This window comes from Choloepus didactylus, chromosome 7 (genome assembly GCF_015220235.1).
Source record: "Choloepus didactylus isolate mChoDid1 chromosome 7, mChoDid1.pri, whole genome shotgun sequence".
Lineage (NCBI taxonomy): Eukaryota > Metazoa > Chordata > Mammalia > Pilosa > Megalonychidae > Choloepus > Choloepus didactylus.
Genome location: NC_051313.1, coordinates 69534785 through 69551546, shown reverse-complemented (window position 1 = coordinate 69551546; position 16762 = coordinate 69534785). Strand labels below are relative to the sequence as shown.

Here is a 16762-nt window from a genome sequence, read left to right as displayed (position 1 = left end):
ATTTCTTTCCTTCTGCTTACTTTGGAATTAGTTTGCTGCTCTTTCTCTAGTTTCTTCAGTTGTTCGCATAGGTCTTTGGTTTTGGCTCTTTTTCCCTTTTTTATGTAGGTGTTTAGGGCTAAAAAGTACCCTCTCAGCACTGCCTTTGCTACATCCCATAGTTTTTGATGTTGTTTTCTCATTTTCATTCGTCTCAAGATATTTACTGATTTTCTCTTGCAGTTTCTTCTTTGACCCACTGATTGTTTAACCTCCATATATTTGTGAAATTTCCAGTTCTCTGGTGGGTATGATTTCCAATTTCATTCCATTATGATCAGAGAAAGTGCTTTGTATAATTTTAATCTTTTAAAATTTATTAAGACCTGTTTTGTGGCCCAGCGTATGATCTCTCCTGGAGAATGATCCATAAGCACTTGAGAAGTATATATATCCTGGTGTTTTGAGATACAACTATCTATATATGTCTGTTAGGTCTAATTCATTTATCATATTATTTAGGTTCTATGTTTCCTTATTGATCCTCTGTTTAGATGTTCTTTCTACTGAAGAGAGTGGTGTTTTGAAGTCTCCCACTATTATTGTAGAGATATCCATTACTCCCTTCAGTTTTGCCCTGTTTGCCTCCTATACTTTGGAGCACCTTGATTAGGTACATAAATATTTATGATTCTTATTTCTTCTTGTTGAATTTCTCCTTTTGTTAATATATAGTGCCCTTCTTTGTCTCTTGTAACATTTTTGCATTTAAAGTTTATTCTGTCCGATATTAGCTCATTTTTGATTACTGTTTTCATGGAATATCTTTTTCCAACCTTTCACTTTCAACCTATTTGTGTTTTTGGATCTAAGGTGAATCTCTTGTAGACAGCATATAGTTGGATCATACTTTTTTTTATCCATTCTGCCAATCTGTGTCTTTTGATTGGAGAGTTTAATCCATTAACGTTTAGTGTTATTACTGTAAAGGCAGTACTTACTTCAACCATTTATCCTTGGCTTTTATATGTCATATCTTATTTTTGGGTCTCTTTTTGCCTTTTTAGTTACCCTTACTGATAATCTTCAGTTCTATACTCTCCTCCTAGCCTTTCTCCTGTCTTTTCTTTTCATCTTGCAAAACTCCCTTTAGTATATCTTGTAGGGCAGGACTCTTGACAGATTCTCTCAGTTTCAAGCTCTTCTTCATCTGATTATTGTCCTGGATATATGCTACAATTTTTAAGATTGCACTATTTGTACAGTGTTTCACCCCCAGGAAAAAGCTTTCTTTCCTCTGTCCCTTGTCCAGCAATCTTGATCTGTTCTGTTTGTTTTTGTTTTACCTCTGTAGTTTGTTTTACACTCCTCTCATTGCCTTTGGCTGCTTTTGATGGACAGAAAATTCTGGGAGGAGGGTCACCCCAGAGAGGACTTTCCCAAGTCAGTATTTCCCAGCCAAAACATGGCCAGGGACCCACTAAGGGGTTGCAGAGCAGCTCCAAAGAGACCTGGGAGAGGGTCAGGAAAGACACCAGAAGCCTTTTTGATGACTCCCCAAAGCTGCACTTTCTTGCCCTGCCCAGCATATGGTGCCCTTCGGTAAACTTTTTCCCACTTCCCTAAGGAGTAAGGTGTCTTTAAACCTTCACAATTCCACCCTTTTGGGGGCAGAGTTGAAACAGTTGCCCTGGGCTGCCCCTGTCTAGGGCAGACTGAAGCAGCAGTTCAGAGCAGGAACACAGCAATATGGATCCGCCAGTCAAAAGCTGTGTCAAAAAAAAAAATCTGTGTCAGTGCTCAGCCATCCCTCCATCACCACGCATTCCACATCCTTCTCCCTCTGCAGCAGCCAGCCACCTCGAGACTGATGGATGGGCACCAGCAGCCACTGCCAAGCGAGTTTCTTATAGTGCTTTGCCTCATTTTTTTTCAGTCTGTTCATCCCTCTCTCCCTTAGATGCTGTACAGTGCTCCCTTGGCCTCCAGAGCACCAGAACAGTGGTGTCAGATAGTTCTGGCCTGTCCACTAGCTGTTTTCAAGAAGAGTGAGTCTTGGAGCTCCCTTCTTCGCTGTCTTCCCATGATCATAGGGAAAGTTTCGAACATATTTCTGTTGAAAAGCAAAGATATCAGTGGAGGAAGAAAAGTAGAAGTTACAGGAAAGAAAAAGAAGAATAGATGAAGCAGCATCCTAGAAAAAGCAGGTTATGGGCTGTGGAACTCATGGGAGAAGACAGCTTTGAAGAGGCTGAGAGACTAAATGGTAGCTTCAGGTCAAACTACCTAAAATTGGAAGCTCTATTTACTAGGAGCAAGAGAAATTCTTAATTCATTTGTTAAGTACTTGATAAGTGCCAGACATGGTGTTAGGTATTCAGGATACAGAAATGAAAATATGGTCATGATCCCTTGCCTTCCAATATTTGCATTCTGTCAAAGAAGACAGACTAAACAATTCAAATGAAGAATGAGGCATGTTCTCATAGTTTAGTATTGGGTACTACAGGAACATCAAATAGAGGGCATAACCTAATTAGGGGAAGATCTCCTCAAGGAAACAGCTTAGCCTGAAACCTGAATGTTTAAGCATCACCCAAAGAGTGAAAGTAAGGGAGCAGGAATTGTATCTGTTAGAGCAGCATGTATGAAGGTCTGGATACTAAAGAGAGCATGGAAGATTCTAAGAACTGAAAGGAATTGTTCAGTATGACTGAAGCAGAGGGTGCAGGAGTAAAATTGGTGAGTGTACATGGGGCTCTACAGTGATAGGCAATATAAAAGATTTTAAAAGCCGCATCAAGGGTTTTAGATTTTATCCTAAGGTCAATGGGAAACCAATGGAAGGTGTTAATGGGGGTAGTTGCTTCAGAGCAATATTGAAGCAATATCTGTTAAAATATGGTGAAGATAAGATGGTGGTCTCTTCTAAGGAAATTTCTGGTGGAGAAGGAGAGAATTTAATATATTTTTAAAATATTTAGGGAAGTGAATTGAGAAAACTTGGTGGTTGATTGCAGGTTAGAGTAGATTTTAAAAAGGATCAAGTATCACACCTATGCTTGTCGCTTTTGGTTAGCCAGATGAATGGCGATGCCAGTTTTTGAAGTGGTAATTACAGGGGACTGAATAGGTTTGGCAGAGAAAGAAGGAGGAAGTTGTTTTGGAATTGTGAAATTTGGGGACTTTGTGTAACAGCTTGGTACCTACTTGGTTTATGAATGTGAAGCTCACATGAGGAACCTGGTAAATTTAATAGATTTAAAGGTCACCAGTATACAGGATATTACTTTAAGTCAGTACAGCTTATTATTTCATCAAAAATAAATAGATTTATATACACATGTATATGCATATGAATTAATTTTTGTTGTTATTTTGCTTTTTTCCCTTCCTTTTATTTTTATTTTTTTAAACAGTTCTGGGTTATTTCCTCTTCTTGCAAATGCAGCCATGTCTGTGAAACCAACATTGCTCAGTTTGTATGAGATGTATTACCTGCCTTTGGGTAAAACACTGAAGCCTGGTCTACAAGGATTGCTAACAGGTATTCTTCCTGGCTTAGAGGAAGGATCAGAGTACTATGAGAGGTAAGATGGTGCTACTTATTAGTACAGCTAAATAATTGAAGTCATGAATTTGTCAGCAAGCATCTTTACATCAGTTATGTTTTAGGATCACAAAAAGGAATTCTGTGTACTTCTGTATATCACCTAAAGATTTCTATAACAGTAAAAATGTATTGTAGTGTACCTAGTCTGTGTATCATACTTTTTTAGTTTCCTAGCTGCTAAAGTAAACCACACAAAATGGGTTGGCTTAAACAACAGGAATTTATTGGCTCACAGTTTTGAAGTTAGAAGTCCAAAATCAAGGTATCATAAGGTGATTCTTTCTTCCAGAAGACTGTGGTGTTCTGGGGCTGGCTGCTGGTGATCCTTTGTCCTTCGATTTTCTGATAACACGGCAATGCACAGGGAAGCCTCTCCTGGCTTCTCTGTTCTGCTGACTTCCAACTTCTTCCCACTGCTTTTTCTCTCTCTCTCTGCATCTGAATTTCATTCTGCTTTTAAAGGACTTCAGTAATAGGATTAAGACCCACCTAGATTTCTGTTGAGCCATATCTTAACTAAGGTAACCTCATCAAGCAGTCCTTATTCAGTTCATACACATGGGAATTGATTAAGAGCATATTTTTCTGGGGTTCAGAGCTCCATGCCACCATCTTCAAACTACCACCCATACTGAAAATATAGCTAGATAGTAAAAGCACAAACTTGGTTGGTTAGATGGAACAGATTCAAATCCTGGCTCTGTCATTCTGTGAGCTTAGGCAAGTTTTTTTAAATGTTTCTGAAATTTACTCAGTTTCCAAATCTCTAAAATCAATTTGATTGTGTTATTGTAGTAATTAAGTCACTTAATTACACTATCTAGCATATACAAGTCACTCAGGAAATTGCGACTCATAATTTCAAATAATACAACAGATAGGACATTTAGATTAATAAAAACAATGGGAAATTGGGCCCTGTGCCATAAGTTTTTAAATTGTTAGTGGTGGAAAATAGCCTATCACCAAGTACAGTGCTGTTTTACTAGCTTTTGACATAATTCTCTAGATATTTTAACTTTTTGAAGAAAATTATTTGATATTTTTTAGATCCCATTGTTATTTCTTTGGGTGCAGTAGTTGTAGACAGTTCATGATAGCATTTAGTATTTTTAATATCTTGTTATATCATTGATATTCTTGAAAAGAAGTTATGAATTGAGGTAGCAAAAAAAATGCAATCTTGTTTTATAATAGACTTGATTTAAATTTAAATAATTTATTCTGGTACATTGACCAGTTACTCTGTTTTATTGTATTTCAGCAGCTCCCTTATGCAATAAGAAGCTAATTCCTGAAAATACTGGTTTACCATTAAAAATGATTTTAAGAAAAAATAATTTTATCTTCAAAGCTTATCATTTGCCTTTATTAACTTAACCTTTTAACTTATTTGCTTATAATTTTAGACTTTTAATAAGATTATTTCATTTAACTTACAAATCAGTTTTGTTTCATATTGTTACATTAATTCTCGTAAGGGAAGCTTGGAATCAATACCACTTAATTCTAGTAGTTACAGTTACAATTAAAGTTTGTAATGATCTTTATGAGACTGTGGTAGCCACAAGATGTATCTTATTTTGCTAGTTATCCCACAGAAGTTCATTGAAAGGGTTTGTAAATGTGTGCTTATTTTAATGTGTAAATAAATTGAGGCTAAAAGGTGTTATGATTGTTAATATTAAATCACATAGCAAGTAAGCAGAAGTCATCATCAAATTCTCATGGTTCTGACTCTACTACAGTGTAATAGATTTTTATGTATTACATCATTTATCTTATGTTTAAAATAGATCATAAGTAATTAATCTTTAAATTTAGTCCTTAATAAAGCAATATGCTTCCTGGATTTTGTTGTAGGTGTAACTCATTGAAGTTGTTGTGAATAGTGTGTGATTTCTAAGAGAGGGAAACATTTGGAAAAGTCCTTTACGGTTTTTGTAGATAATCAACAGAAGAAGTGTTCTACTATAGCATTACTAATAACTAAAATGTGTATAGTGTTTTATTGCTCAGAGTGATTCAATAGTCCATTGAAGTAGATAAGGACTGGTGGTGGAGTTTTTGTTGTTATCTTCACTTTACAGATGAGGAAACTGAACTGTAAAATGTTTAAATGTCTTCCCCAAAGATACATGGCTAGTAAATGACTTAAATCTAGTCCTCTGATTCTAAAGTATATGTTTCTTCCAGTCTATTACACTTATTTCCAAAGCAGAGCATATGGCCATAGTGTGGATACTTTCATCCACTCTGAAAGACAGCAATGATTTATTTCTGGAATGAAACTAAATGTCTCACTTCTCAAACCACTTTGTACCTCAGAACAAATACACTGTTGGAAAAGGTTGCTGCTGCAGTCGACCAGTCAGCATTCTACAGTGCCCTCTGGGGTAGTCTTCTCACCAGTCCTGCTGTGCGTTTACCTGGAATCACGTATGTGCTCTCCCATTTGAACAGGAAGCTTTCCATGGAAGATCAACTTTATATAATTGGCAGTGATATTGAGCTAATGGTAGGTCTAAAAGTATGGTTGTCATTTAACAAATATTTCTTTAGAGCAAGGCGTTCTTGCAGACAGATAATGAAGATGGAGCAATGAATAAAGTTCCTATATTTCTATTTACATTTTTTGCCAAGGAAAATTAAAAGTGAAAATATTAAGTACTATTTTTAAAAGTTTTAAAAATGTTTTTCATGAAAAAAGCGGTTGTTATTTATATCTGTTTTCTGCATTTTCTGTTACTCAAGCAAATATTATTACCCTCTTGTTGAAGATAAGACCGCTGTTAACATAGCCATATTCACTAATGTATTCCAAAGTGGACCTTCTCTTTAGTCATAGCCTTATTTATAGAATAGACAGATTTTAGACAGAGTAATAGCCGGATTCTGTGTGAGATCCATATGAGAGGATATAGTGCTAAAGCAGACAGCAAAAGATAATCCAAAAAAACTACACTGATTGCTTATTTATACTTTTCTTTTTAATTCCGAGATTAAGAACAGAAGAAAACCTTTTCTTTCTAAATGGAGTGCTACATCCTTAAGATGAGCAAGCAGTAAAAAACAAACCCTCAGGGTCATTTTGAAAAAAATTTTCTAAACATTTTGATTAATCATTCTTTAACTTTTCCCCATATCATTATGAAATGACTGAGGTTTTTAATGCAGATTTTTAATATCAGGTTTATTAAAGTATAATTTCTATACAGTAGAATTCAGTTGTAGAAATTAGGACAAATGTGTGTAGTCATGTAACCACCACTGCAATCAAGATATTAAACATTTCCATCACTCCAAAGTACACCTTTGCCCCTTTGGAATGACTCCCCTCCCCTTATATTCCTAGCTGCTTGCAAACACTCGTCTTATTTCTGTTCCTATAATTTTGTTTTTTTTCCAGAATGTTATATAAATGGAATCATACAGAGCCTTTAAAGCTGGTTTCTTTTACTTTGCATAAGGCATTTGAGATTCATTAATATTTTTTACATTGTATCAGTAGTTTGTTCTTTTATATTGTTGTGTTGTATTCTGTTGTGTGAATGTACCACAGTCTATTTATTCACCAGTTAATAGACGTTTGAGATGTTTCAGTTTTTGGCAATTATGAAGCGTGTAGATATGTATTTTTATTTCTCTTGGTGAAATACATAGGGAAGGCATTGCTAAGTCATATGGTAAATATACATTTAACTTTTTTAATAACAGTTTTATTGAGTTACAATTCACATACTATACAATTCACCCTTTAAATTGTACAATTCAGTGGTGTTTAGTATATTCACAGAGTTGTGTAAATATCACCACTATATAATTCCAGAACATTTTCATCAGCCACCCCCCCCCCCCAAATAAACCACATACTGATTAATAACTCCCCATTCTCCCTTTTCCTCTGCCTCTGGCAACCACTAATCTACTTTTTGTTTCAATGTATTTGCTTAGTCTGGATATTTCATATACGTGGAATCATATGTGTGATCTTTTAGGAAAGACTTCTTTCATTTAACATAATCTTTTCATATTCATCCATTTCATAGCATGTATTGGTAATTCATTCCTTTTGATTGCCAATAATATTCCATTGTATGGATATGCCACATTTTATTCATTCATCAGTTGATGAGTATTTGGGTTGTTATATTTTTGGGCTGTTTGAATACTTACTATGAGCAGACCTAAAAAAGTTTTGTTGGAATGGTTTCATTTCTCTTGGGTACATACCTAGGAGTGAAATTACTGGGTCGTTGGGTGACTCTGTGTTTAACCTTTTGAGGAACTCCCAGACTGTTTTCCAGAGTAGCTGCACCATTTTATATTCCCACCAACAATGTATGAGAGTTCCAATTTCTTCATATCCTTGTCAACACTTGTTATTATCTTTTTTTATTATTATTATAGCCATCTTAGTGGGTATGAAGTGGTATCTCATTGTGATTTTGATTTACATTTTCCTAATGACCAATGATATTGAGCATCTTTTCATTTGCCGTTTGTATGTCTTCTTTGGAAAAATGTCTATTCAAATGTTTTGCCCATTTTTTTAACTGGATTATTTGTCTTTGTATTGTTGAGTTTTAAGAGTTGTTCATATATTCTGGATACCAATCCCTTATCAGATGAATGTTTGAAAATATTTTCCCCCATTCTTTGGGTTTTCTTCCAATTTTCTTGATGGTGTCCTTTGAAGCACACAAGTTTTAACTTTGATGAAATACAGTTAATCTGTTTTTTCTTTCCTTTTGACACCTGTGCTTTGGTGTTATATCTAAGAAACCATTGTCTGATCCCAAGTCATGAAGATTTGTTCTTGTGTTTTCTTCTAATACTTTTAACTTTGTAATGAACTGCCAAACTATTTCACAAAGTAGCTATACCATTTTTAGGCAAATAAAAAAATATACTGTTACTGTTCCTTTCAATGACTATTAATGGAAGTTTTAAATCACTTTTTATTTAATTAAAAAGCAAATGACCATTGCAGATTGTGAGGAGAGGCTTCTTTCCTTAGTCTGGGTGCTTGGTGGTGGTGGCTTTATCGCTATTCATCCTCACCCAGCCCAGAGACACTCCTGCCGTGGTCTTGATGAGCAGAGTATGGAAGCACCTGAGAAGGTGGTATTCTTGCTAGAGCGGTTAGTCCATGAGCAGATCTTCAAGTGTACTTTCTTAATACTTCTCTGTTTGCAATACTCTACATTGTCCTGACTCACTTCAAGAAACCTGCTAAGTACCGTAGTAGATGTTGAAGATGCCACAGTCAACAAGATTACACTCCAGCTGTGAACTTCTACCCTGGCAATTGCCCTGGGTGCTATCCTATGCCTTATTTTCTCCATCTTTGGCGGTAATGTGCTATTCTCATTGCCTTAGAACTACTACATCCAGTAGCTCAACAGCTGCCTTGTCCATGGCCTCTGGTACCTTGTTTTTCTCTTCTACAGCCTACCCCTCATCTTCCTCATTCCCTTTGTATACTTCTTCACCAAGTCTGATGGCTTTACTGACTCCAGAAAGGGTGTCCTGGGCTGGGTATATGAGAGAGCAGTGATGTTGGCATGGGTGGTGTTAGCCATCGTGGACATCAACAAGGCCAGCAGGGAGTACTACCTCCTTTACCTCTGTTCCGGCCTCTCCTTCTGTGGGTGCTACTGCTCCTGGTATATACTCCACCAGATATGAACACATGTTCTCAGTCACTGGGAAGGTGCTGGTTAAGCCCTGGCTGCTGGAAGACCTGAAAGAGCAGCTATACTGCTCAGTCTTTGAGGAGGCACTTATGACCCAGAAGATTTGCCACCCCATCTCCTACTGTCTGCCTTTGTTCATGGGGCCACTACACAGACAGGTCCTTGCTCTGCAGACAGGCAGTCTTGCTGGAAAAATGGTAGAAGGCCTCAGTCTGGCAGTGGAACCTGGGCTACCCCTGGCCATACTGTGTTTGTAAGTACATACTGACGAGTCTGTCTGTGCTCACTGTGGCTATCCATATCCTGGAGCTGTGCATCAATGAGGCTACCATGCCCCAGGGCATGCATGGTGCCTCTCTGGGCTCCTTTGGTGCTGTATCTCAGGTTGTATTCATTTTTACCTAATGGTGTGTCTTTGGTCAGGGGTTTCTACAGCTCTCCACTCTTCTGTGGCCTGCAACCCAGGTGTCACAATACATCCATGCCACAGATAATTGGTAACCATGTCTGCCTTTTGGTCCTAAGCTCAGCACTAACTGTCTTTTCTCATACCCTGGGGTTTACTCACTTTGACCTGCTCAGTGACTTTGGATGCTTCAGTCGGCTGGGCAATTTCTACATCGTGTTCCTCTATTATGCAGCCGTCGTGGGCTTCACCACAGCTGTGCAGTCAGAGCTAATCCTGGCCTTTAGGCTGAACAGACTGACACAGCTTATTTCTGGTTTACCCCAGGCATCTAGGAAGACCCAGCACCACTGACCTACAGGTGGGGGTGGGAGGGAAAAACTGGACACTGCCATATGCTGCTGAGGCCTCGAGGGGTGCCCTAGGATGAGTGGACCACAAAATCTGAATTTATGAGGTTGGATGGCAGAAGGGAATTAGCCATTTGCATTGTTGCGTAATCTGAGCCAGACTTTGGGACCAAGCCCCCCTGCTTTTCCAGACTTAACAGTAAGCATTAGGTAGGGCTGGGTGACTCTGGTCCCAGGTCCATTTACACATCAATCTGCCTCACTGCTGTTCTGGGCTATGCCTGTAACCGTGTTTATATGCATGTACAATAAGGTGGAGTGAAGACCGAGGAGGGACCTGCTGGGGGTGGGGGGCAGACTTGGGAAGCAGGCTGTATCCCTTTCCTCTTGCCCAGCAGAACCTAAGCACTGTGCTATCCTGAAAAGCCAAGGACATAGAGAGGGAGAGGGCAAATCCATTGGCAATAAAGATCCCAGGGTTTACTTTATTTTCATTTTTGTTTTGTTTTGTTTAAAAAAAAGGAAAATGATATAGTGGGAAAAATATTTGCAGCACATCACAAAGGATTAATTTCCCTAATATTCAAAGATCTATTATAATCAGTAGATAAATACTAGCTATCAAGGTGAAACTTGATTTGAATAGGTAATTATTATAAAGGAAATAAAAATAATTCCAACATGAAAAGATGCTCAACATTATTCATAAGAGAAATAGAAAGCTACACTATACCAAGATAGTTGTTTTCATCTATCCAATTGGCAAAAAAAAAAAAATGGTGAGCATATGGGGAAATAAAAATTGTTATACGTTGTTGGTGAAAATATAACACTAAATTGCAACTGCATATACTCCATGACCTGACAATTCTACTTCTAAGAATTTATCATACAGGTGTATTTGTACATTATGTAAGTATTTTTGCTGCATATTTGTATATAGAGCAGTATTTAAAATAAAAATTATTTGGAAACATTGAAAATGTCCATTATTAGGAGCCTAGTTAAATAAATCAGGGTTCATCTATAAAATTAAATACTACTTTAGCCATAAAAAATTGAAGCTCTTTATGTAATGATAAGGAAAGTTCTCTAAACTACATTGTTAAATGACAAAAAAAGGTGCAACAAAATGAAATATAAAAGTATTTTTAAAAATCTGCATAGAAATGGTATAGGTAGGCACTTTGGACAAAGTTTGACAGTTTCTTAAGACAATACATTAGAAGCAAATATAAGAGTAAATCTTAATGACTTGGATTAGGCAATGGTTTCTTAGGTAAAAAACAAAAAGCACAAGTGGTAAAAGAAAAAATAGCATATTTTTAATAAGTTACCTTTTATGAATAGGGCAGGGTTTGTGGATATGAATGTCTATTTTTATTTACTTTTATTTGCAAAACAAATATTCACCCATAATGTTAGCTGACTGCAAAAGGGAAGAGGTTGGGAAGAAGGCTCTCAGCACCTTTTTCTGTATACTCTTGTACTTCATAATATATGACCCATCATAATATATTTACTGATTTAAAATAATGTGAGTGCATTTGATTATTGGTAAGATGCCAAGACACATACTTTTATATATTGAAAAAATGAAAAGGTATTACATTTTCATGGAAAAAATTCCTAATGTATTAGACAATGGATGTTAAAGGTTCTCTTATTTCAGGTAGAAGCAGTAAGTACCTCGGTGCAGGACTCAAGTGTACTTGTACAGAGAAGCACCCTGGACCTCATACTCTTCTGTTTTCCATTCCACATGAGTCAGGTAAAACATTAATGCTCATATTAATATGAGGCATTCTTTGGAAAATACAGGATACTTGTTTTATTGTGCTTCAATTTATTGTGCTTCACAGATACTGCATTTTTTACAAATTGAAAGTATGTGACAACCCCACATCGAGCAAGCCTATTGGTGCCATTTTTCCAACAGCATATGCTCACTTCCTGTCTCTGTGTCACAGTTTGGTAATTCTTGCAAGATTTCCAACTTTTTCATTATTATTATTGTATCTGTTATAATTATCTGTGATCAGTAATCTTTGATGTTATTACTGTAATTGGGGGCGCCATGAACTGCTCCCATATAAAATGGCAAACTTAATAAATATTGTGTGTGTTGAAACTGTGCATTCCCCAGCTCTTTCTCTCTCCTTGGGCCTTTCTGTTCCTTGAGACACTACAAAATTGAAATCAGGTCAATTAATAACCCTACAATGGCCTCTAAGTGTTCAAGTGAAAAGAAGAGTCAGATGTCTCTCACTTTACTCCAAAGCTAGAAATGATTAAGCTTAGTGAAGAAGGCGTACTGAAAACCAAGATAGGCCAAAAGCTAGATCTCTTGCACCAAATAGTTAGCCAAGTTATAAATGCAAAGGATGAGTTCTGAAGGAAATTAGAAGTACTACTCCAATGAAACACACAAATGATAAGAAAGCAAAATAGCCTTATTGCTGCTATGGAGAAAGTTTTAGTGGTCTTGGTAGAAGATCAAACCACCTACAATATTCCCTTAAGCCAAAGCCTAATCCAGAGGAAGTCCCTCACTCTTTTCAATTCTGTAAAGGCTGAGAGAGATGAGGAAGCTGCAGAAGAAAAGTTTGAAGCTAGCAGAGGTTAGTTCATGAGGTTTAAGGAAAGAAGCCATCTCCATAATATAAAAGTGCGAGGCGAAGCAGCAAGTGCTAATGTAGAACTTGCAGTAAGTTATCTAGAAGTCCTAGCTAAGATAATTGATGAAGGTGGCTACACTAAACAAGAGATTTTCAATGTAGACAAAAGAGCCTTCTATTCGAAGAAGATGCCGTCTAGGTCTTGAATCGCTAGAGAGGAGAAATGAATGCGTAGCTTCAGAGGACAGGCTGACTCTCTTGTTTAGGGCTAATGCAGCTGGTGACCTTAAGTTGAAGCCAGTGTTCATTTATTATTCTGAAAATCCTAGAGTGCTTAAGAATTATGCTAAATCTACTCTGCCTGTGGTCTATAAATGGAACAACAAAGCCTGAATGACAGCACATCTGTTTACAACAGGGTTTACTGAGAATTTTAAGCCCACTGTTGAGAACTGCTCAGAATAAAAGCTTCCTTTCAAAATATTAGTGCTCATTGACAATGTATGTGGTCACCCAAGAGCTCTGACGGAGATGTACAATGAGATAAATGTTTTCATGCCTGCTAGCATACCATCCATTCTGCAGCCCATGGATCAAGGAGGTATTTCGACTTTTAAGTCTCATTATTTAAGAAATATATTATGTAAGGCCATAGCTGCCCTAGATAGTGATTCTGCTGAGAAAAGTAAATTGAAAACCCTCTGGAAAGGAGTCACCATGAAGAACATTAGTGACTCACGGGAGGAGGTCAAAATATCAGCATTAACAGGGGTTTGGAAAAAGTTGATTCCAACTCTCATGGATGACTTTGAGGGATTCAAGACTGCAGTGGAGGAAGTAACTGCAGATGTGGTGGAAATAGCAAGAGAACTGGAATTAGAAGTGGAGCCTGAAGATGTGACTGAATTGCTACAATTTCATAGTAAAACTTCCACAGATGAGGAGTTTCTTCTTATGGATGAGCAAAGAAAGTGATTTCTTGAGATGGAATCTGCTCCTGATGAAGATACTGGAAACATTGCTGAAATGACAGCAAAGGATTTAGAATATTATATCAACTTAGTTGATAAAGCAGTGGAAAGCTTTGAAAGGGTTGATTCCAATTTTGAAAGAAGTTCTATTGTGGATAAAATTCTGTCAAGTAGGATTGCGTGCTACAGGCTGAGAGAGATGAGGAAGAGTCCTTTTGTGAGAGGAAGAGTCCTTCAATGGCAAACGTCATTGTTGTCTTATTCTAAGAAATTGCTGTGTCCACCTCAGCCTTCAGTAACTACCACCCTGAACAATTAGCAGCCATCTTGATATCCAAGCAAGACCCTCCACCAGCAAAAAGATTATGCTCGCTGAAGGCTCAGATGATGGTTAGCATTTTTTAACAATAAAGTATTTTTAATCAAGGTATGTACATTGTTTTTTTGAGACATAATTCTATTGCACCCTTAATAGACTACAGTATAGTGTAAATATAATGTTTGTATGCACTGGGAAACCAAAAAAATTGTGTAACTCCCTCTGTTGCGGTATTCACTTTATTGTGGTGGTCTGGAATTGAACCCACAGTATCTCCGAGATATACTTGTAGATTCTTTGTAAAATAGGTATGGATGTTGGATTATCTTGTGTTTTTTTTTTTAAATCAGTATATAGAAAACGAGTTACTTTTTAGGGAGTGGAATTTGTTAAAAATTTGAAGAAAAAAAGTTCATTGGTTTGGATGAGAATATGATAATTGAAGTAGATTGTCTGCTGCCTTTAATATAAAGTTTAAAATTTACTTACAAAAACCAAGAGGTTGTCAGTGTTGGCTCTGAGTAAGCCAAGACTGTGAGACCCAGGCCTTCCTACCCAGGCATCATCTTTCTTGATGGCATCTTACAGTACTTTGGTGATTATGAGATATATGTCAGACCCTTAGCAGAGTTGGATGTAATTTGACAGCCAAATATTTAGTCACTGTGATATTCTCTAGTACTCTTATCAGAGATGAGAACAACTAACAGCAAATGACAAATCGTTTCATTGCTGGAACTTAATTTAGTCAGTTTCCTCATTTCTAAAGTAATCTACATTCCTTTGAGTTCTGAAACCTTGATGAAGAGTGCTTTGGAGCATCAGTACATAAGCACAGTGGAACTGCGTCCCTAAATTAATAAGATACAGAGCATTTCTACCTTGGAGGAGTAACTTTATTTCTAAAAAAGGCATTAGTAGAAAAGTCTATTATTAAGGATTTTTTGTCAGAACTGTGGTTAGTAGATAACTGTGGTGGATTTTCATTATGATAGACCATGCTCACATTTTTCTGATTACTTTCTTCTATTTGAAATTGAATTACTAATAATTGATAAATTTTACACCCCATTACCTGTTCTGTCCCCAGATGGGACATAAACCACCCCCAGTTCCATTTTGAGACTTTGCACCATTAAACCCGGGGCCTTTATTCTGCCCTTTGGCTTCTCATGGCAAACCCTGCTGGAATATCTTAATGTAGTATAAACTTGCTATTGCTCTAGTAGAAAGGTGGTTAAGCAGCCCACAAGCTAAGAAGGGTTGTAAAAGAAAACAAAGAAAATGCCTAAGAAACATATGTAGCCCCCAATTGCTAAAATATTTACTCTTTGGCCCTTTACCAAAAAAGTTTGATGACCTCTGCTTTTGAACTTTCCCATCGCTTTCTTTCCTTCCAAACATTCAACCTCAGTGCGCCCAGGTGCCTCAACAAAATCTGAGGAATTAAGTAGACAAATTGGGAAGAACTTTATTTGTAATCTCACAAAACCAGTGTTTCTCAATCATTTTTTAACCTGTGCTTCCTTCAGCACTTTCTTATTCCCCTTTCTCTGTATTCCTTCCAGCCGAGATTTTCTCAAGCCTTTCCTTTCATAGTTTATATTATGAAAAAATAGCTGCATTGAATGTGTTTTTTAAGTACACTCCCTGCCCAAATCCAATTCTAATATTCTTCTTCCCATAACTGCACCAAGTTACTAGATTACCTGAGAATAAGAATCATGATATAGTCATCTTTGTTCTCCAGTTTTCCTTTTTGTGTCTTGCGTATAAGACCCTTAGCAAGTGTTGATTGTAATTGTAATTTAACAGAGCCTTCTTTACCTTATCCCAAAAGAGTAAATGCTGTTAGGAACTTCAAGGTAGACAGGCTGTTAGATTCCCTTTGCTTATTTTATGACAAGCTGATCTCTAATATTTAAACCTTTAATTGAGATTATAATAATATTTTTCCCATACTAGAAATAGGTTGCAATGTGGATAGAAATCATGTAGTTTTTCTCCCAATATAAGATTGGGAGACATTTGTACTTCTTAAGATTCGTGGACAATATAATTTGCCTATCTGATGTTGAATAGATAAATCAGCAGTTCTCAGACACTGTGGTTTCATGATCCCTTTGAACCATTAAAAATTATTGAGGATTCTAGAATATTTTTGTTTTTGTACGTTAGGTATTTACCATATTAGAAATTAAAACTGACAGATTTTGAAATATTTACTAATCCATTTTAAAATAACAATAACAAACATTACATTTTATGAAATATAACATTTTATGAAAAATAACTTATTTTTCCAAAAAACACTTTGTGAGAAGAGTAGCATTGTTATATTTTTGCAACTCCCTTTAATAGTTAACAGCAGAATTCTCATATCTGTGTCTACAGTCTGTTGTGATTTGTTGTGCATGTGTAAGTATATGAAGAAAATCTAACATCACACTGATATGCAGTTGTAAGAGGAAATTTCAATTGCCTTTTCAATTCAAAGTGCATATTTTTCTTGATACTACACCAAAACTTGACAGGCTATAGTTTCTTAAAATTAATTGCAGTATGGAATCTGAAACTATTATCAGTGAACTTTCTGAAATCTGTTTCATCAAAATCCACTGGTACATCCTCTACTTTGAATGGATCTTTTACCCATGCATGATTTTGCAGCTTAATGATTGGTTATTTGGAAAATAACGGCTTACCAAGTTATGCAAATCTTCCAAATGTTGACACATTTTAGTACACAATATTGAACAATCACATTTATTACTATCACCACATCTCCTCAGTAAAGTTTTTTAAGT

The 16762-nt window shown here is 36.6% G+C and overlaps 1 protein-coding gene and 1 pseudogene across 10 annotated transcripts in view; both read left to right on the top strand.

Moving 5' to 3' along the window:
- DOP1A (DOP1 leucine zipper like protein A) overlaps positions 1–16762 on the top strand; it is a 181121-nt gene that overhangs the window by 52864 nt on the left and 111495 nt on the right. For 7 of the 10 annotated variants that reach the window (XR_005217870.1, XR_005217869.1, XR_005217868.1 and 4 more), the window contains exons 4-6: positions 3399–3569; positions 5921–6110; positions 11720–11818. Coding sequence is in view for 7 of the 10 variants with exons in the window: in XM_037842940.1 (XP_037698868.1) it covers positions 3399–3569; positions 5921–6110; positions 11720–11818 (460 nt within the window). In the remaining 3 variants the exon portion in view is untranslated. The remainder of the gene's footprint in view (positions 1–3398; positions 3570–5920; positions 6111–11719; positions 11819–16762) is intronic. The other 3 variants (XM_037842943.1, XM_037842942.1, XM_037842941.1) reach the window with 1 other exon arrangement.
- Positions 8657–10127, top strand: LOC119539408 (annotated as a pseudogene).